Below are 26,018 nucleotides of genomic sequence, written 5' to 3' on the forward strand. Positions count from 1 at the left end.
GGCTTCAGAGGTCGCTGGTCCCTGTTGGATGCGTCGCTGGTTGCAGGTTTTCGAAGTTGGAGACAGGCCGGTAGGGCTGGGGCCAAAGCAGTTGTCGTCTTCCTCCTTCTCTGCAGGCTTGTAGGTCAGCAGTCCTTGTTTCTTCAGGTTGCAGGAATCTAGTTTCCTAGGATCTGGGGTGCCCCTAAATACTACATTTAGGGGTGTGTTTAGGTCTGGGAGGGCAGTAGCCAATGGCTACTGTCCTGGAGGGTAGCTACACCCTCTTTGTGCCTCTTCCCTGTGGAGAGGGGGGCACATCCCTAATCCTATTGGGGGAATCCTCCAAACTTAAGATGGAGGATTTCTAAAGGCAGGGGTCACCTCAGCTCTGGACACCTTAGGGGCGGTCCTGACTGGTGGGTGACTCCTCCTTGTTTTTCTCATTATCTCCTCCAGCCTTGCCGCCAAAAGTGGGGGCAGTGGCCAGAGGGGCGGGCATCTCCACTAGCTGGGATACCCTGGGGCGCTTTAACAAAAGGGGTGAGCCTTTGAGGCTCACCGCCAGGTGTTACAGTTCCTGCAGGGGGAGGTGAGAAGCACCTCCACCGAGTACAGGCTTTGTCCCTGGCAACAGAGTGACAAAGGCACTCTCCCCATGTGGCCAGGAACTCATATGGTTGTGGCAGGCTGGCAGAAACTGGTCAGCCTACACTAGAAGTCGGATTGGTATTCAGGGGGCATTTCTAAGATGCCCTCAGGGTGGATGTTACAATAAATTGCACATTGGCATCATTGTTGCAAAGATGTTTCTTCTTTGGAGCAGAGCCGCTGTCCTCTGGAGTTCTTGGTCCTTTTAGATGCAGGGTAGTCCTCTGAGGCTTCAGAGGTCGCTGGACCCTGTGGAATGCATCGCTGTTGCAGTTTTTCTTGAAGTGGGGAGACAGGCCGGTAGGGCTGGGGCCAAAGCAGTTGGTGTCTCCGTCTTCTCTGCAGGGCTTTCAGGTCAGCAGTCCTTCTTCGTCTTAGGTTGCAGGAATCTATCTTGTTAGGTTCTGGGAGCCCCTAAATACTCAATTTAGGGGTGTGTTTAGGTCTGGGGGGTTAGTAGCCAATGGCTACTAGCCCTGAGGGGGGCTACACCCTCTTTGTGCCTCCTCCCTGAGGGGAGGGGGGCACATCCCTAATCCTATTGGGGGAATCCTCCATCTGCAAGATGGAGGATTTCTAAAAGTCAGAGTCACCTTAGCTCAGGACACCTTAGGGGTTGTCCTGACTGGCCAGTGACGACTCCTTGTTTTTCTCATTATCTCCTCCGGCCTTGCCGTCAAAAGTGGGCCCGTGGCCGGAGGGGGCGGGCATCTCCACTAGCTGGAACGCCCTGGGGCGCTGTAACAAGGGGGGTGAGCCTTTGAGGCTCACCGCCAAGTGTTACAGTTCCTGCAGGGGGAGGTGAGAATCACCTCCACCCAGTACAGGCTTTGTTACTAGCCACAGAGTGACAAAGGCCCTCTCCCCATGTGGCCAGCAACATGTCTGGTGTGTGGCAGGCTGGCAAAACTAGTCAGCCCACACTGGAAGTCGGGTATGTTTTCAGGGGGCATCTCTAAGATGCCCTCTGGGGTGTATGTTACAATAAAATGTACACTGGCATTGTGCATTTATTGTGCTGAGAAGTTTGATACCAAACTTCCCAGTTTTCAGTCTAGCCATTATGGAACTGTGGAGTTCGTGACAAACCCCCAGGCCATATACCCTTATGGCTACCCTGCACTTACAATGTCTGAGGTTTTGCTTAGACACTGTAGGGGCATAGTGCTCATGCACATATGCCCTCACCTGTGGTATAGTGCACCCTCCCTTAGAGCTGTAAGGCCTGCTAGAGGGGTGACTTACTTATGCCACAGGCAGTGGGAGGTTGGCATGGCATTCTGAGGGGGGTGCCATGTCGACTTAGTCATTTCCTCCCCACCAGCACACACAAGCTGTGAGGCAGTGTGCATGTGCTGAGGGAGGGGTCCCCATGGTGCCATAAGACATGCTGCAGCCCTTAGAGACCTTCCCTGGCATCAGGGCCCTTGGTACCAGTGGTACCAGTTACAAAGGACTTACCTGAGTGCCAAGGTTGTGCCAATTGTGGAGACAAAGGTACAGTTTAGGGAAAGAACACTGGTGCTCGGACCTGGTTAGCAGGGTCCCAGCACACTTTCAATCAAAACACACCATCAAGCAAAGGCAAAAAGTTGGGGGGGGGGGGAATCATGGCAAGGAGGCATTTCCTTACACCCACTTGCTAGGGACTTATAGTGGTAGCTAACGGTGTATCCAATTGTGCCAATGCATCACAACAGATTTAGGGAAAGCACTCTGGCTCAGGGAATCTAGGTTAGCAGGGGCCCTGGCGCACTACAATTTCGAGGACACATCAACATCAGGCAAAAAGTGGGAGGCTAACCATGTCAAAAAGATGCCCTCTCTCACAAATTCCTGATTACTAAGGTATACATAATAGTGTGTTTACTCACTTGCTAGTATCAAGTATTTTAATATTTGTGCCACTAAAATAAAGTACCTTTATTTTTGTAACTGAGTGTTTTCTTTCATGTGTGTAAGTACTGTGTGACTACAGTGGTACTGCATGAGCTTTGCATGTCTTCTAGATGAGCCTTGGCTGCTCATCCACGGCTACCTTTAGAGCCTGGCTTCTAGGCAGTCTACACTACACTAATAGGGAATACCTGGACCTGGCATAAGGTTTAAGTACCTTTATTTTTGTAACTGAGTGTTTTCTTTCATGTGTGTAAGTACTGTGTGACTACAGTGGCATTGCATGAGCTTTGCATGTCTTCTAGATACGTCTTGGCTGCTCATCCACAGCTACCTCTAGGGAGCCTGGCTTCCTAGACACCGACTACACCTCACTAAGAAGGGATACCTGGAGCTGGTATAAGGTGATAATGCCATAGGTGCTCACCACACACCGGGCAAGCTTCCGACAAACACATGATTCCGTACACCCTGGGGGTTGCTTAGAGGAGTCCCCAGTTCAGCTCCTACCAGTCTTTTAGGGTCTGCGGGCAGCCCGCGCTGCTGCAGCCCCCCCACCCCCAGCACGATTCTGCCCTCCTGCTGCTTGACCAGATCGAGCAGGGAACGCAGAACACAGGATCTCCTGTAAGAAGGGGGTGCAATGTCCTCTCCTTTGGGGTCGCCTCCCTGCACCACCGGACTGCTTTGAAGGGCACATTTGGTGCCCTCCTTACATAATCTGGTTTTCACCAGTCCAGGGACCAGTGGTACCCGCTCTGACGCAAAACACACAAAGGAAAGGGGAGTGACCAACTCCCCTGTCCATCTCCACCCCAGAGCTTTTCTAGGTGGTCACTTGGTTCTGCCATCTTGGAAACAAGATGTGCAGAGGCCTCTGGGAGCATCTGACTGGGTAGGTCAGGCAGCTGACAACAGAGAGTGACCACATTTATGGTTATTTAGGTACTCTCTTCTGGGTGGGTCCCCAGATTCGTTGTGCAAGATATTGCAAGGACCTCTCTGCAAGACATCTGCTCCTGGCCTCTAGAAACGTTGCTGGACTTCACATGAACTGGACAAAAACTGCACCCCCCCAAGGAGACTTCTCCTTGCAACATTGTTTCAGTGGTTTCTGTCAGTCAACTGCAAAATCTCCACGGCTGTGCATCCTCTGGGGTCGGCAAGACTGGCTGCACCAAGAAGCAAGAAAAAATTCTCCCTTGGAGTGAAGGAGTCACTCCCCTGCATCCACAGGATGGTGTGATCTTCTGTCCATTGGATCTGCGAAGATTCTCTAACACAGGTTGTGGTTCTGAACGATCCCCTGGGTCATCTCTGCCTTCTGTCCAATGTGGGAGATGGTAAGCCCTTACCTCTGCCACTGGGACAGAACCCCTGTGCACCGCAATTGTTGCACCAACCAAGGCTTGTGGACTCCTGCTCCGAGGGATCTTTAGGCTCCAAGTACCCCTTGCCCCCTGCACTCTACCCCTGCAAGGACAGTCTCCCCTCTGCAGATCCAGTGAAGTGGGACTCCTCTTCAGGTGTGCTGATTGGGTCTCACTGCAACTTGCTGTGCCTCCTGCCAGTGGGTTGCTCATGGAGGCTACGGCTGCTTCTGCTGGCTCTCCGGTCCTCTCAGGGTCAGGCCAGACTCCCCTCCAAGGGTTGAGTCCCCAGGACCCTGCTGACAACAACTCCTTTCCATTTGTCTGTGCTTGTTAGTGGCCTCCTGACCACTGACCAGTCTGCAAACCAGCAACCGTCTAGGGATAGATCGTAGATGACTTTACGGATTCCTCTGCAGCTCCTGGACCCCCTCCCCACCTGGACTTCATCCAACACCTATAACCCGGATCTTCAGCTACAGAAGGGGGGCACTGACTCCTGCCCCAACTGGACACTTCTGAGTAGACTGGACTCTGTCCCCTTCTTTTGCAGGTCGTCCTCGCCAGGAATCCGCCCTTGGGTTCCACTGATCTGGTCCTGTTTCTGCCTTTCTCCAACCATGACTTCCCCATGTTAGCCTATGGGACGACCGGGTAACTTACCTCTCTGCACCTGGCAGCTGGGAATATTCTAGGAGTCAACGTTTGGGGTTCCACTCTTCCATAGCCCTTGGTTAACTGCTGCGTACAATCTGGTAGGGGGACGGACACCTTTTCGTATTCCATTTTTTTAGTATATGATTTGGACCCCCGAAAGGGCCCTTGCTAATTTATGCTTTTCCTGAGTACTTACCTGTGTGTACCTTGTGTACTCACATCTCTAAAGGAAGCTATGCCCATGGTAGTTTAGTTTGTGTGCCTATAATAAAGTACCATAATTTTGCAACACTGTGTGGTATCCCTCACGTGTGATACGTTACTGTGTGACTACAGTGGCACTGCATGAGCTTTGCATGTCTCCCAGATAAGTCTTGGCTGCTCATCCACAGCTACCTCTAGAGACCCCTGGCTGTCTAGACACTGTAATACTATCTCATCAGAGCTGCCTGGAGTCAGTATAAGATGTAACACCATAGGTGTCCACCATACACAGGGTCAGCTTCCTACATTACAAAGTACACCTCCAAAGGAGGACCCCCAGCCACGAATCTCTCCGCGCCTGTAACCCTGTGCACTGGCATGTAAGAGAGAAAGAAGCCTAGGGTTACCCTCCACGTCAGAGGCTCCTCTGTCTATCTAGGACCAATAAGGACCAATACCACTGCTGTCTCAAAGTATCCAGAAGAGAGAGGAGCATTGGCTAGAAAGATTACTCAACTCATCACAGGTCCAGCTTGTATGCACATCAAGTGAATCTAGAAAAGATTCACACTGCAAAAGCAGAAGACCCAGGGATTCCTACACCCACCACAGGCCTCACGCGCCTTCACCTCTCTCAAACCAAGATCTCTGGCCTCCCCTTAGTACATATCTGATGTCATAATTACACCAGTGCCCTATTTGCGATGAGACTTGGGATATTATCATACAATGTGAGGAAGATTTTGAAGTTGACCGAACCTTTAATTCACAATAAGACCTTTCTTTTGACAGCAGTTAGGACTCGGGTCATCTGTTGACCTGCAGGATGAGCTGATGTGAAGCCCCGTCCAAGAAACAATAGTGAGGTCAATTCCAATAACTGTAATTAGGATTTCAAGTTGCAAAAAACGGGGTAAATGTGGCACAGGGTAATCAATGAGCTGCCACGATTCTTTCCAGACAGACTTCACTAAGAGAAAAACACTGGTGAATGTGGTCAGAAAAAAGGAGAAACCAGGGGCCAATATAATTCCTGAATGCTGTGCCTCATTCTGACCCACGGACACAGTTACACCGCTACCAGTTACTCCATTTAAACAAATTATTTTTTTATATAGTTAACACAATTTAAATGATCCAGTTCTAAAAAGCAGCCTTTCAGACAGTCTTTTAGCAGTCACGTTTAAGTTGGTACCTAAAACTGGGGAATATTGCATGTGGTTTGCAAACGCTGCTAGAGGCTGTTTCGAGATACATACTTGTAATTTAGCGAGGTTGTTTTCGGCATCCGGTAGCAAGTCCAGAGCTTGCTTTTTAATTTTCAGCACACTGTCCTTCTCTTCCGAGCCCAGCTGTGTTTGTTTCATCTCATCATCCACCTTCAAGGAAGCAAAATCAGAAGAGCATGAAAGTGGCAGTCTCTCTCTCTTCCAAACAAGTACAGACTACATGCTTAAACATACATGCTCCCGCCTCAATGCCTGCCCATCTCCACACCCCAGCCCTACATGTTGTCAAGTCTTACTTGATGTCTCTCACCACCCACCCCTTCCACCTGCTCTCAGAGATCCTACGTGCCATTCCTCCCTCAATGTCAGTCACTCCTCTGGCCCACCTCACCCCTCTGGCACCGTCTGCCTCTCTCATTGCAGGTTCGGACAGCGGGATACTTGTTGTCACTCCCAGAGTGACTACATACATCCCCTTCTACTCGCATGCCTCACATCTTCTCTTACAACAGGGCTATGCTCCCAATTCCACACTCCATGTTCATCATCCCTCAGTTCCCCTTCACTCCCTGACCTCGCACTGAGCACCATACACACCATTTATTTTTCAATACTAGTTACTCCTCAGCTCCCCTTTGCTCCCTGGCCTCTCACTAGTAGAATAAATGTGACAATTCATACTGGATCCACACTGCCCTTCTAGGAAGTGTCCATGCATGCCAGTCTATGCAAGACACCAGTCTGGACCCTCCACTCACCTGTGCCAGTCTATGCAAGACACCAGTCTGGACCCTCCAATCACCTGCGCCAGTCTATGCAAGACACCAGTCTGGACCCTCCACTCACCTGCGCCAATCTATGCAAGACACCAGTCTGGACCCTCCACTCACCTGCGCCAATCTATGCAAGACACCAGTCTGGACCCTCCTCTCACCTGTGCCAGTCTATGCAAGACACCAGTCTGGACCCTCCACTCACCTGTGCGAGTCTATGCAAGACACCGGTCTGGACCCTCCTCTCACCTGTGCCAGTCTACACAAGACACCAGTCTGGACCCTCCACTCACCTGTGCCAGTCTATGCAAGACACCAGTCTGGACCCTCCTCTCTCCTGCGCCAGTCTATGTCAGTCACCAGTCTGGACCCTCCTCTTACCTGCGCCAGTCTATGCAAGACACCAGTCTGGACCCTCCTCTCACCTGCGCCAGTCTATGCAAGACACCAGTCTGGACCCTCCACTCACCTGCGCCAGTCTATGCAAGACACCAGTCTGGACCCTCCTCTCACCTGCGCCAGTCTATGCAAGACACCAGTCTGGACCTTCAACTCACCTGTGCCAGACTACCGACACACCGAGATCATCTGCGGCGTACCCCAAGGCTCATCACTCAGCCCGACACTCTTCAATGTCTACATAAGCCCCCTCGCCAACATCGTACGCAAGCACGACATCATCATCACCTCCTACGCGACGACACCCAACTTATACTCTCCCTCACCAAGGACCCCGCCAGCGCCAAGACCAACCTACAAGAGGGTATGAAGGACGTCGCAGATTGGATGAGGCTCAGCCGCCTAAAGCTGAACTCTGAAAAAACGGAAGTCCTCATCCTCGGCAACACCCCGTCCGCCTGGGACGACTCCTGGTGGCCCACGGCCCTCGGCACCGCACCGACCCCCACAGACCACGCCCGCAACCTCGGCTTCATCTTGGACCCTCTTCTCACCATGACCAAGCAAGTCAACGCCGTGTCCTCCGCCTGCTTCCTCACCCTCCGCATGCTCCGCAAGATCTTCCGCTGGATCCCCGCCGACACCAGAAAAACCGTGACCCACGCCCTCGTCACGAGCCGCCTGGACTACGGCAACACCCTCTACGCCGGGACCACAGCCAAACTCCAAAATCGCCTGCAACGCATTCAAAACGCCTCAGCCCGCCTCATCCTCGACATACCCCGCAGCAGTCACATCTCCGCACACCTGAGACACCTGCACTGGCTCCCAGTCAGCAAAAGGATCACCTTCCGACTTCTCACCCACGCACACAAAGCCCTCCACGACAAGGGACCGGAATACCTCAACAGACGCCTCAGCTTCTACGTCCCCACCCGCCTCCTCCGCTCCTCTGGCCTCGCACTCGCTGCTGTCCCTCGCATCCGCCGCTCCACGGCGGGTGGGAGATCTTTCTCCTTCCTGGCGGCCAAGACCTGGAACTCCCTTCCCACCAGCCTCAGGACCACCCAGGACCACTCCGCTTTCCGGAGACTCCTAAAGACCTGGCTGTTCGAGCAGCGATAACCCCTCCTTTTTCCCCTAGCGCCTTGAGACCCGCACATGTGAGTAGCGCGCTTTATAAATGTTAATGATTTGATTTGATTATGTCAGTCACCAGTCTGGACTCTCCTCTCACCTGTGCCAGTCTATGCAAGACACCAGTCTGGACCCTCCACTCACCTGCGCCAGTCTATGCAAGACACCAGTCTGGACCCTCCACTCACCTGTGCCAGACTATTCAAGAGACCAGTCTGGACCCTCCACTCACCTGTGCCAGTCTATGCAAGACACCAGTCTGGACCCTCCTCTCTCCTGCGCCAGTCTATGTCAGTCACCAGTCTGGACCCTCCTCTCACCTGTGCCAGTCTATGCAAAACACCAGTCTGGACCCTCCACTCACCTGCGCCAGTCTATGCAAGACACCAGTCTGGACCCTCCACTCACCTGCGCCAGTCTATGCAAGACACCAGTCTGGACCCTCAACTCACCTGTGCCAGTCTATGTCAGTCACCAGTCTGGACTCTCCTCTCACCTGTGCCAGTCTATGCAAGACACCAGTCTGGACCCTCCACTCACCTGCGCCAGTCTATGCAAGACACCAGTCTGGACCCTCCACTCACCTGCGCCAGTCTATGCAAGACACCAGTCTGGACCCTCCACTCACCTGTGCCAGTCTATGCAAGACACCAGTCTCGACCCTCCTCTCAGCTGTGCCAGTCTGGACCCTCCAATTACCTGTGCCAGTCTATGCAAGACACCAGTCTGGACCCTCCAATCACCTGTGCCAGTCTATGCAAGACACCAGTCTCAACCCTCCTCTCAGCTGTGCCAGTCTGGACCCTCCAATCACCTGTGCCAGTCTATGCAAGACACCAGTCTGGACCCTCCTCTCACATGCGCCAGTCTATGCAAGACACCAGTCTGGACCCTCCTCTCACCTGTGCCAGTCTATGCAAGACACCAGTCTGGACCCTGCACTCACCTGTGCCCGTCTATGCAAGGCACCAGTCTGGACCCTCCTCTCACCTGTGCCAGTCCATGCAAGACACCAGTCTGGACCCTCCACTCACCTGTGCCAGTCCATGCAAGACACCAGTCTGGACCCTCCACTCACCTGCGCCAGTCCATGCAAGACACCAGTCTGGACCCTCCTCTCACCTGCGCCAGTCTATGCAAGACACCAGTCTGGGCCCTCCTCTCACCTGCGCCAGTCTATGCAAGACACCAGTCTGGACCCTCCTCTCACCTGTGCCAGTCTATGCAAGACACCAGTCTGGACCCTCCACTCACCTGCGCCAGTCTATGCAAGACACCAGTCTGGACCCTCCTCTCACCTGTGCCAGTCTATGCCAGTCACCAGTCTGGACCCTCTGCTTCTCTCACCTGCGCCAGTCTATGCCAGTCACCGGTCTGGACCCCCCTCTCACCTGCGCCAGTCTATGCTAGTCACCGGTCTGGACCCTCTGCTTCTCTCACCTGCGCCAATCTATGCCAGTCACCAGTCTGGACCCTCCTCTCACCTGTGCCAGTCTATGCAAGATACCAGTCCGGACCCTCCACTCCCCTGCGCCAGTCTATGCAAGACACCAGTCTGGACCCTCCTCTCACCTGTGCCAGTCTATGCAAGACACCAATCTGGACCCTCCTCTGACCTGTGCCAGTCTATGCAAGACACCAGTCTGGACCCTCCTCTCACCTGCGCCAGTCTATGCAAGACACCAGTCTGGACCCTCCTCTCTCCTGCGCCAGTCTATGCAAGACACCAGTCTGGACCCTCAACTCACCTGTGCCAGTCTATGTCAGTCACCAGTCTGGACTCTCCTCTCACCTGTGCCAGTCTATGCAAGACACCAGTCTGGACCCTCCTCTCTCCTGCGCCAGTCTATGTCAGTCACCCGTCTGGACCCTCCTCTTACCTGCGCCAGTCTATGCAAGACACCAGTCTGGACCCTCCACTCACCTGCGCCAGTCTATGCAAGACACCAGTCTGGACCCTCCTCTCACCTGCGCCAGTCTATGCAAGACACCAGTCTGGACCCTCAACTCACCTGTGCCAGTCTATGTCAGTCACCAGTCTGGACTCTCCTCTCACCTGTGCCAGTCTATGCAAGACACCAGTCTCGACCCTCCTCTCAGCTGTGCCAGTCTGGACCCTCCAATTACCTGTGCCAGTCTATGCAAGACACCAGTCTGGACCCTCCAATCACCTGTGCCAGTCTATGCAAGACACCAGTCTCGACCCTCCTCTCAGCTGTGCCAGTCTGGACCCTCCAATCACCTGTGCCAGTCTATGCAAGACACCAGTCTGGACCCTCCTCTCACCTGCGCCAGTCTATGCAAGACACCAGTCTGGACCCTCCTCTCACCTGTGCCAGTCTATGCAAGACACCAGTCTGGACCCTCCACTCACCTGTGCCAGTCCATGCAAGAAACCAGTCTGGACCCTCCACTCACCTGCGCCAGTCCATGCAAGACACCAGTCTGGACCCTCCACTCACCTGCGCCAGTCCATGCAAGACACCAGTCTGGACCCTCCTCTCACCTGCGCCAGTCCATGCAAGACACCAGTCTGGGCCCTCCTCTCACCTGCGCCAGTCTATGCAAGACACCAGTCTGGACCCTCCTCTCACCTGTGCCAGTCTATGCAAGACACCAGTCTGGACCCTCCACTCACCTGTGCCAGTCTATGCCAGTCACCAGTCTGGACCCTCTGCTTCTCTCACCTGCGCCAGTCTATGCCAGTCACCGGTCTGGACCCCCCTCTCACCTGCGCCAGTCTATGCTAGTCACCGGTCTGGACCCTCTGCTTCTCTCACCTGCGCCAATCTATGCCAGTCACCGGTCTGGACCCCCCTCTCACCTGCGCCAGTCTATGCTAGTCACCGGTCTGGACCCTCTGCTTCTCTCACGTGCGCCAATCTATGCCAGTCACCGGTCTGGACCTCCCTCTCACCTGCGCCAGTCTATGCTAGTCACCGGTCTGGACCCTCTGCTTCTCTCACCTGCGCCAATCTATGCCAGTCACCGGTCTGGACCTCCCTCTCACCTGCGCCAGTCTATGCCAGTCACCGGTCTGGACCCCCCTCTCACCTGCGCCAGTCTATGCCAGTCACCGGTCTGGACCCCCCTCTCACCTGCGCCAGTCTATGCCAGTCACCGGTCTGGACCCTCTGCTTCTCTCACCTGCGCCAGTCTATGCAAGACACCAGTCTGGACCCTCTGCTTCTCTCACCTGCGCCAGTCCATGCAAGACACCAGTCTGGACCCTCCTCTCACCTGCGCCAGTCCATGCAAGACACCAGTCTGGGCCCTCCTCTCACCTGCGCCAGTCTATGCAAGACACCAGTCTGGACCCTCCTCTCACCTGTGCCAGTCTATGCAAGACACCAGTCTGGACCCTCCACTCACCTGTGCCAGTCTATGCCAGTCACCAGTCTGGACCCTCTGCTTCTCTCACCTGCGCCAGTCTATGCCAGTCACCGGTCTGGACCCCCCTCTCACCTGCGCCAGTCTATGCTAGTCACCGGTCTGGACCCTCTGCTTCTCTCACCTGCGCCAATCTATGCCAGTCACCGGTCTGGACCCCCCTCTCACCTGCGCCAGTCTATGCTAGTCACCGGTCTGGACCCTCTGCTTCTCTCACGTGCGCCAATCTATGCCAGTCACCGGTCTGGACCTCCCTCTCACCTGCGCCAGTCTATGCTAGTCACCGGTCTGGACCCTCTGCTTCTCTCACCTGCGCCAATCTATGCCAGTCACCGGTCTGGACCTCCCTCTCACCTGCGCCAGTCTATGCCAGTCACCGGTCTGGACCCCCCTCTCACCTGCGCCAGTCTATGCCAGTCACCGGTCTGGACCCCCTTCTCACCTGCGCCAGTCTATGCCAGTCACCGGTCTGGACCCTCTGCTTCTCTCACCTGCGCCAGTCTATGCAAGACACCAGTCTGGACCCTCTGCTTCTCTCACCTGCGCCAGTCTATGCCAGACACCAGTCTGGACCCCCCTCTCACCTGCGCCAGTCTATGCCAGTCACCGGTCTGGACCCCCCTCTCACCTGCGCCAGTCTATGCCAGTCACCGGTCTGGACCCCCCTCTCACCTGCGCCAGTCTATGCAAGACACCAGTCTGGACCCTCTGCTTCTCTCACCTGCGCCAGTCTATGCCAGACACCAGTCTGGACCCTCTGCTTCTCTCACCTGCGCCAGTCTATGCCAGACACCAGTCTGGACCCTCTGCTTCTCTCACCTGCGCCAGTCTATGCAAGACACCAGTCTGGACCCTCTGCTTCTCTCACCTGCGCCAGTCTATGCCAGTCACCGGTCTGGACCCCCCTCTCACCTGCGCCAGTCTATGCCAGACACCAGTCTGGACCCTCTGCTTCTCTCACCTGCGCCAGTCTATGCCAGTCACCGGTCTGGACCTCCCTCTCACCTGCGCCAATCTATGCCAGTCACCGGTCTGGACCTCCCTCTCACCTGCGCCAATCTATGCCAGTCACCGGTCTGGACCTCCCTCTCACCTGCGCCAGTCTATGCCAGACACCAGTCTGGACCCTCTGCTTCTCTCACCTGCGCCAGTCTATGCCAGACACCAGTCTGGACCCTCTGCTTCTCTCACCTGCGCCAGTCTATGCCAGTCACCGGTCTGGACCCCCCTCTCACCTGCGCCAGTCTATGCCAGTCACCGGTCTGGACCCTCTGCTTCTCTCACCTGCGCCAGTCTATGCAAGACACCAGTCTGGACCCTCTGCTTCTCTCACCTGCGCCAGTCTATGCCAGACACCAGTCTGGACCCCCCTCTCACCTGCGCCAGTCTATGCCAGTCACCGGTCTGGACCCCCCTCTCACCTGCGCCAGTCTATGCCAGTCACCGGTCTGGACCCCCCTCTCACCTGCGCCAGTCTATGCAAGACACCAGTCTGGACCCTCTGCTTCTCTCACCTGCGCCAGTCTATGCCAGACACCAGTCTGGACCCTCTGCTTCTCTCACCTGCGCCAGTCTATGCCAGACACCAGTCTGGACCCTCTGCTTCTCTCACCTGCGCCAGTCTATGCAAGACACCAGTCTGGACCCTCTGCTTCTCTCACCTGCGCCAGTCTATGCCAGTCACCGGTCTGGACCCCCCTCTCACCTGCGCCAGTCTATGCCAGACACCAGTCTGGACCCTCTGCTTCTCTCACCTGCGCCAGTCTATGCCAGTCACCGGTCTGGACCTCCCTCTCACCTGCGCCAATCTATGCCAGTCACCGGTCTGGACCTCCCTCTCACCTGCGCCAATCTATGCCAGTCACCGGTCTGGACCTCCCTCTCACCTGCGCCAGTCTATGCCAGACACCAGTCTGGACCCTCTGCTTCTCTCACCTGCGCCAGTCTATGCCAGACACCAGTCTGGACCCTCTGCTTCTCTCACCTGCGCCAGTCTATGCCAGTCACCGGTCTGGACCCCCCTCTCACCTGCGCCAGTCTATGCCAGTCACCGGTCTGGACCCTCTGCTTCTCTCACCTGCGCCAGTCTATGCCAGACACCAGTCTGGACCCTCTGCTTCTCTCACCTGTGCCAGTCTATGTCAGTCACCGGTCTGGACCTCCCTCTCACCTGCGCCAGTCTATGCCAGACACCAGTCTGGACCCTCTGCTTCTCTCACCTGCGCCAGTCTATGCCAGACACCAGTCTGGACCCCCCTCTCACCTGCGCCAGTCTATGCCAGACACCAGTCTGGACCCTCTGCTTCTCTCACCTGCGCCAATCTATGCCAGTCACCAGTCTGGACCCTCTGCTTCTCTCACCTGCGCCATGCTGAGGTTGAGCTTCCGTATGTCTGCCCCCACTTCTTCAATCTTCGCTGTGAGACCGTCCAGCTGCTGCTGTAGAGTCTCCATCTCCTGCTGCTGCTCGGCCAGGATGTCCTACAGAAGCCAGAGAGGGTGGACAGAAAGTCATCGATCAATGGGTCACAGTCTGAAGCAGCAGAGCTCGCAGACTCAACCGTCCGGGCTTCGGGATGCCTCTTTCACATAACACTCTCTCTCACTACCTATGAAATGACTCTCACATATTCAGTGTCCTACGGCTCGTACTTTACATCTGACAGTAAAAGGAGAGGTTTGGGCTTTGGAGGAGTTACTGGTTCTCCCGTCTAGTACTGTCGTTTACCACGGGGCTGCGACACCGGTGCACTCAAACTCAATACTCGGATCCCTCGCTCTGGACAGCTATCTGGGCAGTGACATGGAGCAGTGAAGGGTCACACCAGGCCCAGGAAAAGATTTGGGATTCAGATACAGCGTGACACTGGAAATAATCCTGTACACTAAACTTCCAGCCAAAACTATACTTCCAAAGAAGAATGGGGCTTTCACTTACAGCTAAACACAAGGGATAACTTAACATATGACACTCAAAGAAAATGAAAAAAAAATTAAAGGGAGGGGAGATCAGAACTTCGCTCAGGTCAGCTTTGAGGATTCTGTGCTCGATGGTTTTCTTAGTATTTTTACTTTGTTAGTAAAGATTATAGGCCTCATTACAACTTTGGAGGAGGGTGTTAATCCGTCCCAAATGTGACGGATATCCTGTCCACCGTATTACATGTTCCATAGGATACAATGGACTCGTAATACGGCTGGTGGTATATCCGTCACATTTAGGACAGATTAACACCCTCCTCCAAAGTTGTAGTCAGGCCCTATGTTACTTACCCTGTAAGCATCTGTTTGGGTCACACAGTGCTCTAGATTCACATGCTCTGCATACTCCTGGCATCTACTGTTGGGTCTGGATGTGTACAAGTTGTTTTTCTATGAAGAAGTCTTCAAGGGTCACGAGGTAAAGTTACCCCTCCTTTCGGTGATACTGCACATGGGCATTGACTGCATTGTTAGATTGTTTTTCCGCAGTCAAGTGAGAATGGAGTGTGAATATAGCTTGTCCAACATTTGCTTGTTGCTGTGTGTAGGAAGCTGGCTCTGTATACACTATATCACAATGAGATATACTGTGCACAGAGTTCGGGGGTTCCCCAGAGGCTTGACAGAGACAAAATTAGATAATTCTAATGCTCTATTTTGTGGAAGTGTGGTCGAGCAGTAGGCTTATCAAAGGGTAGGGTTAAGCAATTGTTGTACACACACAAGCAATAAGTGAAAACACACACTCGATGACTTAACTCCAGACCAATAGGATTTTATATAGAAAAATAACTTTGGTTATTCTCTAGAAGCACAATATGCATTTAGCAGGTAAGTACATTAAATGAAAGGCACTTCGCATAGTAATATTTAGAACTTTGAATGGAATCAACAATGTACACAGTTTTCTTTAACCCCTTCGCTGCCAGGCCTTTTCCCCTCAGGTGCCAGGCCTTTTTTGGCTATTTGGGGCAGTTCGCGCTTAGGCCCTCATAACCTCTTGTCCACATGACCACCGATGCCAAATTTGCGTCCTTTTTTTCCCAACATCCTAGGGATTCTAGTGGTACCCAGAGTTTGTGGGTTCACCTGAAGAAGACCAAGAAATTAGCCAAAATACAGCTAATTTTATTTTTTTAAATGGAGAAAAAAGTGCTGCAGAAGAAGGCTTGTGATTTTTCCCCTGAAAATGGCATCAACAAAGGGTTTGCAGTGCTAAAATCATCATCTTCCCAGCTTTCAGGAACAGGCAGACTTGAATCAGAAACCCATATTTTTCAACACGATTTTGGCATTTACTGTGACATATCCAATTTTTACATTTTTTTGGTGATTTTAGCCTCCTTACAGTTAGTGACAGAAACGAGTATGAAACCAATGCTGGATCCCGGAGACCTAAACATTTCTAAAACGTAGACAAAATTCTGAATTTAGCAAGGGGTCATTTGTGTAGATCCTACAAGGTTTTCCTACAGAAAATAACAGGTGAAATTAAAAAATACTGAAATTAAGCTGAAAAAATCCCAGCCATTTTTCTCCATGTTTTACTGTGTAACTTTTTCCTGCGATGTTAGATTTGTGAAAGCAATATACCCTTTACGTCAGCTGGACTCTTCTTGTTGCGGGGATAAATAGGGCTTATAGGTTTATCAAGAACCCTAGGTACCCAGAGTCAATAAATGAGCTGCACCTTCCAATGGGTTTTCATTCTATACCGGGTAAACAGCAATTCATTTGGTGAAATATAAAGAGTGAAAAATAAGTATCCAGAAAACCTTTGAATTTCCAAAATGGGCACGAGATAAGATGTTGCAAAGCAGTGCCAGGCCTGCAGAACCCTTTGCAATGTACTCATTGCAGCCTGCATTAAACCGGTGCATGCACCCGTTTCCTCTACGGGTCACTGCACCAGGTCACTCAGTCACCCCTATAGTAGGCCCTCCAAGCCCAGAGGGCAGGGTGCAGGTATATGAAAATGCTCTGATAGTATGTATTGATTTAGTGGTCTGAGATCTAGAATTGGACGTAGGGACCCATCTTTTTTGGGAATGAGAAAGTAGAGAATAAACTAATTTTCCCTCACGATGATTGGGAACCAATTCTATTGCTCGTTTGTAAAGGAGAGCCTGTACCTCTTGATTTAACAATTGCAGATGTATAGAGAGAGTTTGTGCTTTCTCTGTGCTATGCTCGGAGGTGTGGTTATCAGCTCCAGGCAATAACAATGTTGGATAATACCCAACATCCACTGGTCGGTTATGTTTTGCAGTTAGGGAAAAAGTGCTGTAGGCGCCCCCGACAGGTGTTGTGTGATCGGGGGGAATGAGAAGAGTCACAGTTTTGAGGTAGAAGGGGTGGTGCGACTGGAGACACCTCTTCCTTGACGTTTGGAATAGTTTCCTCTATAGGATCCTCTATAAAAACCTCTTGGAGGTGATGGTGAGTGTTGCTGTCTGAAAGATGTAGAGGATTCTGATGTTGCGCGCCTATTGCTTTGTTTGAATGTTGGTTCACAAAAGGAGCCTCGGTTTCCAGGAGTTTGTGGGCCCCCATAGACTTTGCAACATTAGCACCTTTTTTCATTTTTACCAGAGCTTGGCCCACTTATGGACCAAAAAGGTGTTCCTGATCAAGAGGGGAATTTAGAAGCGTTTGTTGAACTTCAGGTTTAAAACCCAATATATGCAACCATGCGTGACGGCGTGATGACACACTAGTGTTAACACGCCGTCCCCTGGCAGCTGTATCTGCTGCATCAAGAGCACATTTAATAGGACTGTTAGAGATTAACTTGCCCTCCCTTCTTTTTAAACTCTTCTGGGAGATGCTGAATAAGATCTTTCATCTCACCCCAGTGGGCGCTACCATATCTTGCCGATAGTGCTTGTGTTGGCAATCCTCCAGTGGTCGGCGGCTTGAACCCCCCCCCCTTTTACCTGAAGCGTCAATGAGCTTTGACTCCTTGGCCCAGAAGTAAACTACTAAGGAATCTGGAGAAATGTGCCCCTACATATAACCAGGACAGGATCTGATGGGGCTGGTTTACATTTTTTGCCAACCCTGGGTGTAATTATTCGAGAGTGAACATGGTCTTTAAAAAGTTCACCCACATGTTGTGTCATCCCCGTTAACGTGGCAGATATTGGGATGCCTTAGTGGTAGAAGAAAGTTTTCAAATAAGAAACTGTCATGTAGGGGTCTTTGTGTAACAGGACCTGGTGGTGTGCAGCCGCCCTGGCTCCCAACTCATTGAATGATGTGGCGTCATCTGCTGGAGATGGTTTTGTCAGATATTAATCTGGATCTGTGTTCCTGGGTGGGTCGATATTATATGCGTGTCCCAAGGGTCTAATGGTGGCTGCGGTGTGTAATCGTCCCTCCCCTGAACTTCTACATAGGAGTTTGGCGATCCTAATGAAGTTTCCTCTATTAAATCTTCTGCCTGCGAGTGGTGTGGTGAAGAAGGTGGAGGAGAGAGTGGTAAAGGTGGAGGTACTGGACAGGTGGCGATGTCCTTTTTCTTCTTGTTCGGTGGAGGTGGCTGGATAGCAATAGCCTCCTCAAAAGAAGTTTGGGGCTTAAAATGATGAGATTTTTCATCAATCTGATCAGTATTTGATTGAATATCTATAGTTTTTTATTTCTGATCAAACTTCTCCGCCATAATCTGTAAAATAGACTCCGGCAACCAAAACAGATGGTTTTGATCCGCATGGTGAAACTTTTGATGACTAAGAAGGTTTTAGTTTCGGTGCCAAAATGCTCAATGATGATGATGTCAGAGCCAAAGGCAGCCTAGGATGGGTCGATACTGAAACTTTTGAGGCCAGTATGTGGGCAAAGTCTCTAGGCTTCGCCTCCGGTGCCGAGCCAGAAGGCGGGGAATACTTGGCAATTATTCGTTGCTAAGCAGGGCCTGATGGCAGTGGTGGACCGGTAGCCTTAATCTCTGCCCAATCTGAATGCTTCTTTGTTATATGGGCCTTTGTACTCCCTGTGTGCTGCGCCGATGGTATCTGCTGTCTCTGCACACCCGCCTCAGTCTATGACTCAGATCCGGAGTCTGAAATGGATATGGTCTCCTCTTCTGCCGCAGAAGCTTCATGGACTTCCTCCTGCGGCTTGATGTCCTGGAGCCCGAAGATGTACGGTGTCTGCTCGAGTTCTTTTCGCTGAATTTCTTTCTGATGCGGCAGACGATTCAGCAGCGTTTTCTTTGACCAAAACGATTGACAGGCCTCAAAGTTCTCCTCGTTGTGATCTGGTGATAAACAAAGGTTACACACCGAGTTGAGGTCTGCGTGTGGGTGGTATATGGCATGACACCTAGGGCAAAAAAATAAAATAAAAGGTGCCCGTTCCATCAGCAGCACATTTCTGTTTGATAACGAAGTGTGAGAAAAAGAAGAGGCTCGAAGGCCGGGAACGAAATTCGTCGACCCGATGTATTGTGGTTTGCATCCCAAGTTCGCAGTTTCTGAACTACACGCAATCGAAAACAATACAGCAAAGTATGGAAGTGAAAGGCCCAATACGGTCTTGAACCGGAGAACTGAAGAACAAATCCGAACCTGATGGCGGAAAGAAACGATACCCATGCACAGTATCACCGAGAGGGGTCACTTCACCTCCTGACTCTGACGACTTCTTTGAGGAAAAAACAACTTGTACACATCCGGACCCAACACTAGATGGCAGAAGTATGCAGAGCATGTGTATCTACTGCCACACATGCCATTTAACACATAGTAATTCAGACAGAAATAATACAATGAAGAAAGAAATCTCTGCATGATGTTGGCTCCTCCATTTCAATGCTTTCTGGCTCCAACACTGGGCAACCAGGCTGCTGGTTTCCAATTATATCCCATAGTTTTCTTCGACCCAAAGAACAAGCGGTCACTTCAGCAGAGTCCCTGCAGTACTTCTTAGGGTACCAAGAGTCTTGGTGTTCAGGGACCCGATACCCAAGCTCCAGACCAGTTAAAGATCCATCTTGAGTGGGGGCTGCAGACATAGTGAGCCAGCATCCTGAGACAGTCTCCTGGAGGTAGAAAGCTTGTCTGGCTAGATTACCCAGTAGCAGGAGAAATCAGTGTCCAGAGGGCACCCTCTACCTCACCAGTTAGCACTGGTAAAGGGACCCTTAGGGTAAGAGATCACCATACCATTAACTGTGAGAAAGAAAAATAAAATGATTTCTGAATGGTGATGGCCGGCTCCAGAGTCCAAGGCAGTGGTGTGAGCATCCATCTGGGGGCTGGGTAAGAGCAGGGACAGGTTGAGTCATGGACAGTACACTCAAGAGTTCAATGAACTGAAGCATCTCTAGCTCCTCACGCTGATATCCTCCAGGTAGATCTTCAGCCAGAAGAGGGCATCGAGCTCCTCAATGTGCAGTCCAGCTTATCTCCCACAGGTCATACGCTGACGCACCTACCTGCAGAGGTTTACCTGCACTCATAGGAAGAATCCTCTAAATGTCCAGGCGATTGACCAGCTTCTAGGTGCGCAGAAATTATCACATGCAGGAAGGCTCTGCCAACGAATGTGCTTTGTTTTCTCAAATTTTAGGTTTTTCTTCGGCTCTGGAAAAATTCCTGCACGGTCTTGTTTTCGTTCTCCTCTGGAGCAAAGATGACAAGGTCAAGCCAGTTACAACAAGCAAAGTCTTCAATGTGGAATCACATCAGATGGAACCCAAAAGGCCACAGTACAGAAAAATGAGGTTGGGGTAATACTTGGGGCAGGTGACTGGTTTCAGGGAACGGAACCCTGTGCACAGGATGGAAATACGACTATAAAGAAAAAGACAGTCTGCAGGAAAATGATCGTGTTGTACAACCATGCACACAGTTATTCCAGCACACAGTGGCTTGGCCTTCCAATGGAGAGCACGCCCACACACAAAACAGGCACACACTCCGTTCACCGAGGCATTCAGGTGGCCTCTGACATTGGGAAAAGAGGGACCTTTACCAAGAGAACCACGAAAGGATCTGCACAAGGTTACAGGTGAAAAGGACTGGAACCATGAACTGTTATAACCTTGTCCCCAGTCCATCTTCGCATGGGCAACGGAGACGCACCCAACCTCACACTGTTTGGAACAAGGCTTGGGTGCAAGGCAGGTAAGAAACGAAAAGGAGAGAGCGGCGCAGCATTTCTTGTTCACATGCTCTTCTCAGTTTAGAATCACCAGCACTCCTGCGCACAACCAGCCATCCACACCACACTCCCCCGCCCTCTCTGGGCCCTGAAGCCCCCACTTTACACCACTCTCAGCACTTTCTTGTGTTGAGTAAAAAGTAGGGCCATGTTACCTGTTCATTCTTCTTGCTTGATGGCTGGCTTTCTGCCGACGCCTGCAGCTGACTGGCAAGTCTCTCCGCTTCCTGCCCAACACACACAGGGTACACTTTTAGGAGTCACAAAGCAAGCACCCTCCCAGAACCAGAGAAAGCACAAGTGTAACAAACATTAATCCCACCTTATACACCCTTAAACGTAATGAATGAGCACAATCTCAGAACCGTCAGCTCCGGAAATTGGAGCGCCACGCTGCACAGTCCCAGAGCGCCACAGCCCCTCAGCACCACAGTACCACGCTGCACAGTCCCAGAGCGCCACAGCCCCACAGCGCCACAGTACCACGCTGCACAGTCCCAGAGTGCCACAGCCCCACAGCCCCACAGTACCACGCTGCACAGTCCCAGAGCGCCACAGCCCCTCAGCACCACAGTACCACGCTGCACAGTCCCAGAGCGCCACAGCCCCACAGCGCCACAGTACCACGCTGCACAGTCCCAGAGTGCCACAGCCCCACAGCCCCACAGCACCACAGTACCACGCTGCACAGTCCCAGAGCGCCACAGCCCCTCAGCACCACAGTACCACGCTGCACAGTCCCAGAGCGCCACAGCGCCACAGTACCACGCTGCACAGTCCCAGAGTGCCACAGCCCCACAGCACCACAGTACCACGCTGCACAGTCCCAGAGCGCCACAGTCCTACAGCGCCACAGTCCCACATCGCCACAGCCCCACACAAGGAGACAGTTTCCTCCTAGTTCAAGTACCACTCAGTCTCAAGAAAGCTTTTCAATCAGAGATGTCTACTTACCGGCTTAAATGTGAACTTCTCCGTGTGAGTAAAGCGAGACCCCTTGGTTAGGGCATCTTCGCCACCAGCTACAAAGGACTTCAGCATGCCTGCGAGGTCAAGGGAGGTGCCTGGAGTGTGCTGGGCCTCAGCTAGGCGCTGAGAGCACTGACGGAGCTGCTCCTGCACCCGCTTCTGCAGCCGCTGGCGCTTCCGCAAACGGTACTCCTACAAAAAAGAGAGCCTGAGCAGCAGAAAGAGATGGCAGCAGCGAGAGGTAAAGACACACCCATGATGAGAGAGAGACAGGCAGATACAGAGACTGACAGGTACAAAGAATTAGAGACGTGTAGACACAGATTGACAGACGGGTACAGAGAGAACTAGCGATGTGTAGACACAGAGATTGACAGACAGGTACAGAGAGAACTAGAGACGTGGAGACACAGACTGACTGACTGACAGACAGACAGGCACAGAGGGAACTGAACCCACCATGTGCCGGATATGCAAAAAGAGACAGGGAAAGAAAATTCAGCAAAGACCATCAATAAAAGCACAGAAGATGGTGAGTCACAGAATTGGACGTGGGAAGGGATTTTGAAATCGAAGAAGAGAGAAGCATGTATACATGACACATGCAAGAGTATACAGAGACGGAGATAGGAAAAAAATTAAGAACAGATAAACAGGGAGAAGGAAAGAGAAAAATGTACCAGAAGAGGAAGAACTCCAAGTAAAGGGCACATTTGTACACAGCCAGAGCATGCTTGTACCTCGGAAATATAAGGACTCATGGAGGTCAGTCAGATCAAAGTGAGGTGTGCAACTCATACCAACTGACCCAGGCACTGACTGTACCTTTTTGCATTCTGTAACGGCAGCTGCAATATTTTCTTCCAATGTTGTAGTCACTCATTTCTAGGAATCTACTGAATCCATTTAGACCAACCCAAGAAAAGCACATCCCTTGACTAAAGTTCTAGTTCTTGCCCAGTTTGCGGTAATTCATTTCAACCATTTTTTCAGTACAGAAAAGCAAAGAATCCTATGGGAATTGAAACAGCGCTTTCGGACCCTCCCCTTCTTCCTGGTGTTACTTAGACAACATAGTCACACTGAGTCTCCTCATTGTAAAAGCTTTCAATCTAAAAACATCACTATATGTTTGCTTTGCGGATTATTCTTCTGCATTTGACAAAACAGATCACAACCGTTTATGGATACAGCTCCCAACACTGGGTTTGACTCCAATCTGTTACACCTGATAAAATCTCCAAGCACCAACTCATGGGTGCAGATCAAGCTGTCAAGAAGCAACATGTCTGCCCCTAAAATTAACATAAAAAATGGGCTAAAGCAGGCCTGCGGACTGGCTCCATCTTCATCTCGGTTTTCACTATACATTTCTGACTAGGGCAATTACATTCAACAATCATAATTCTCGCCATCAAAACTGGGAAAGTGTCCAGTCAGCTACCTGGCATATGCAGACGACCTAGTGATCAGCTCTCAGACTCCAACAAGATGACAACGCCAGCTCACAGTACTCAGTGATCAATGATCTATTTTCTAACACCTGCTAAACGCCAATCATTTCGTTTGGGGCACCTCTACATAAGTTTACATGGAAGTTAGGAGACAATATGGTGGAGTCAGTAGGTTCATTTCTCTATCTGGGTTTCCACCTGGGGACGAGCTCCCAACAGCCGCACAGCATTTAAGCTCACTATAAAGAAGGCTTGTATACAGGGGACATGCTGTTAGACCAACTAGTAGAGCCTTTAAGGCTAAACTGATTCCTCTTCTGGGCTAAGGAGATAATAAAATAAGTACAATGTTTATTCAAAATGCTCGCTCTTTATTCGCCCTACGAAGCCCTACCCCACACACAAGGATTAGACTTGAATTAAGTCTCCGATCAATCGAGGTGCCCACTGGATCAGAAAAATAAACTACTCCTGTGACTGTGCTTTCGCGAAAGCAAACTCCTTGAGAGGTCTGCTATATCAGGAGCCGACAAGGAACGCTGTATCCAATTAGCATCGCTCTTATGATGAAATTAATAGAATAGCTTCCTCCAAGATGGCACTCTACCTTCAAAACATGATCTTCTGCAAATTGCAGCACCAGTCGGTAAAAGAGTCATTAGGGAAAACCTCAGGGGTCCTCTTGTTTAAGAGATCTATTAAAGCTTCACCATACAAACACTCATGGAATCCTATTTTCAGACGAACCAGTAGTATATTGATTCCAATCTAGAGGCATTAACAAAACAAACATCTTTAAGATTTTGCTTGCTGTATAATCACTTGAAATAATTTGAAGGTGTCACGGAATTCCACAAACAGCACCACCAATCAGAATTTGGGCCTTATTACGAGGCTGGTGTTCACAGTGGCAGTTGGATCACTGCAACCAGGAGGTCGGACCGCCACATTACAACCTTGGTGGGTGGACCCACAAGGAGTCTGTCATTCCTGCTAGACATATAGTTCCCGGCAGAGTGACTGTGGTCGGAGTTGTAACCAGCCAGGGCGGCGTTGAACTCCGCAACGCCTGGCTGATTACAACCTCACTTTCTGCCAGACTTTTCATTGTGGGGACCCTGCCACGAAACGGCTGGTGGAAAGCCAGTGCCGGGGGCCACAGGGGGGCCCCCTGCACTGCCCATGGCAGACAGTGCGCATTCCGAGGGTGCTGGGGTGCTTGGGTATTGGCCTCAGCCCCCTTAAACGAGCCGAGGCCAATATCCTAGCACTGTTAACGCTCGGATCAGCCCAGCGGGAACGCATATTGCAATGTTCCCAATGGTCTGCTCGGTGGGAGCACTGTAATACGCTCAGGCGGTAAGTACGCCACAGGTATGACGGTGGCGTCCTCTCCACGGCTTTGGAGGTCGACTTTTAGGACCGCTAAAGTCGTAATGAGGCCCTTTGCAATCATACAGGAAATCCCTGAACCATTATCTGCTTTTGTCCTGGGCTGAGTGATATTCACAGCAAGTATTTCTGTCATTCCTTCAGCATGCTATCTTTGCACACCGTGATGGCAGCGTCATTCCTTCAGGATGCTATCTTTGCACACCGAGATGGCAGCGTCATTCCTTCAGCATGCTATCTGTGCACACCGCGATGGCAGCGTCGTTCCTTCAGGATGCTATCTATCTTTGCACACCGCGATGGCAGCGTCGTTCCTTCAGGATGCTATCTATCTTTGCACACCGCGATGGCAGCGTCATTCCTTCAGGATGCTATCTTTGCACACCGCGATGGCAGCGTCATTCCTTCAGGATGCTATCTATCTTTGCACACCGCGATGGCAGCGTCATTCCTTCGGGATGCTATCTTTGCACACTGCAATGGCAGCGTCGTTCCTTCGGGATGCTATCTTTGCACACCGCGATGGCAGCGTCGTTCCTTCGGGATGCTATCTTTGCACACCGCAATGGCAGCGTCGTTCCTTCGGGATGCTATTTTTGCACACCGCGATGGCATTGTCGTTCCTTCGGGATGCTATCTTTGCACACCGCGATGGCAGCGTCATTCCTTCAAGATGCTATCTTTGCACACAGCAATGGCAGAGTCATTCCTTCGGGATGCTTTCTTTGCACACCGTGAAGGAGGTACATTTTGTTTTTCAACACAACCAAATGCCTTCATAGGGAAACTAATAAGATCAATAGATCTAACACACAAAGCACTCAAAATACAAACAGCAATAAACAACTTGTAAAAGCAGTTGGACTTATTTCATGTCATTTTTAGAACAACAGATCCATCTCCATGAACTTTATCGTTCACTTTCAGCAAAGCCTATTCTATGCAACTTCTAGGAGTGCATTTTAGCAGCCGCATTAGGACAGGTTAAGCGATGTATTTTAATGCCCTCTCCTAGCATGTCTGCTGTACTCTGATGAGCCGATTTTAACAGTGTACATTATCTATTCTTATCAGTCTGATGATGCATTGCCATTTTGTGAAGAATTGCATATTTTGCACAAAAAAGGTACTAACATAAAACCTAACAATTCAGTGTGCGTGACTTTTGATGAGGATCAAACACACAAAAGGTGATGGGAGGATGCTTACAATAACACTAACCACTGGCAATCGCTCGGGTAGCATTGCAACCCATCGTTCTTTTGCTCACCACACACTTCAGTGTGGACCCAGCCATACGTGGATCAACCTTGACCCTGCTCTAGTAGGAACAGTCCAGCCCGAGCTGCCAGGTCCTCTCTGAACATA

The 26,018-nt window shown here is 51.4% G+C and overlaps 1 protein-coding gene across 1 annotated transcript in view; it reads right to left on the reverse strand.

Moving 5' to 3' along the window:
- CCDC22 (coiled-coil domain containing 22) overlaps positions 1-26,018 on the reverse strand; it is a 147,257-nt gene that overhangs the window by 78,075 nt on the left and 43,164 nt on the right. Inside the window, exons 8-11 of the mRNA XM_069209306.1 lie at positions 21,790-21,996; positions 20,991-21,062; positions 14,047-14,166; positions 6,017-6,136 (exon numbers count right to left, since the gene is read on the reverse strand). Coding sequence (XP_069065407.1) covers positions 6,017-6,136; positions 14,047-14,166; positions 20,991-21,062; positions 21,790-21,996 — 519 coding nt within the window. The remainder of the gene's footprint in view (positions 1-6,016; positions 6,137-14,046; positions 14,167-20,990; positions 21,063-21,789; positions 21,997-26,018) is intronic.

The sequence above is a fragment of the Pleurodeles waltl genome, chromosome 10 (genome assembly GCF_031143425.1).
Source record: "Pleurodeles waltl isolate 20211129_DDA chromosome 10, aPleWal1.hap1.20221129, whole genome shotgun sequence".
NCBI lineage: Eukaryota > Metazoa > Chordata > Amphibia > Caudata > Salamandridae > Pleurodeles > Pleurodeles waltl.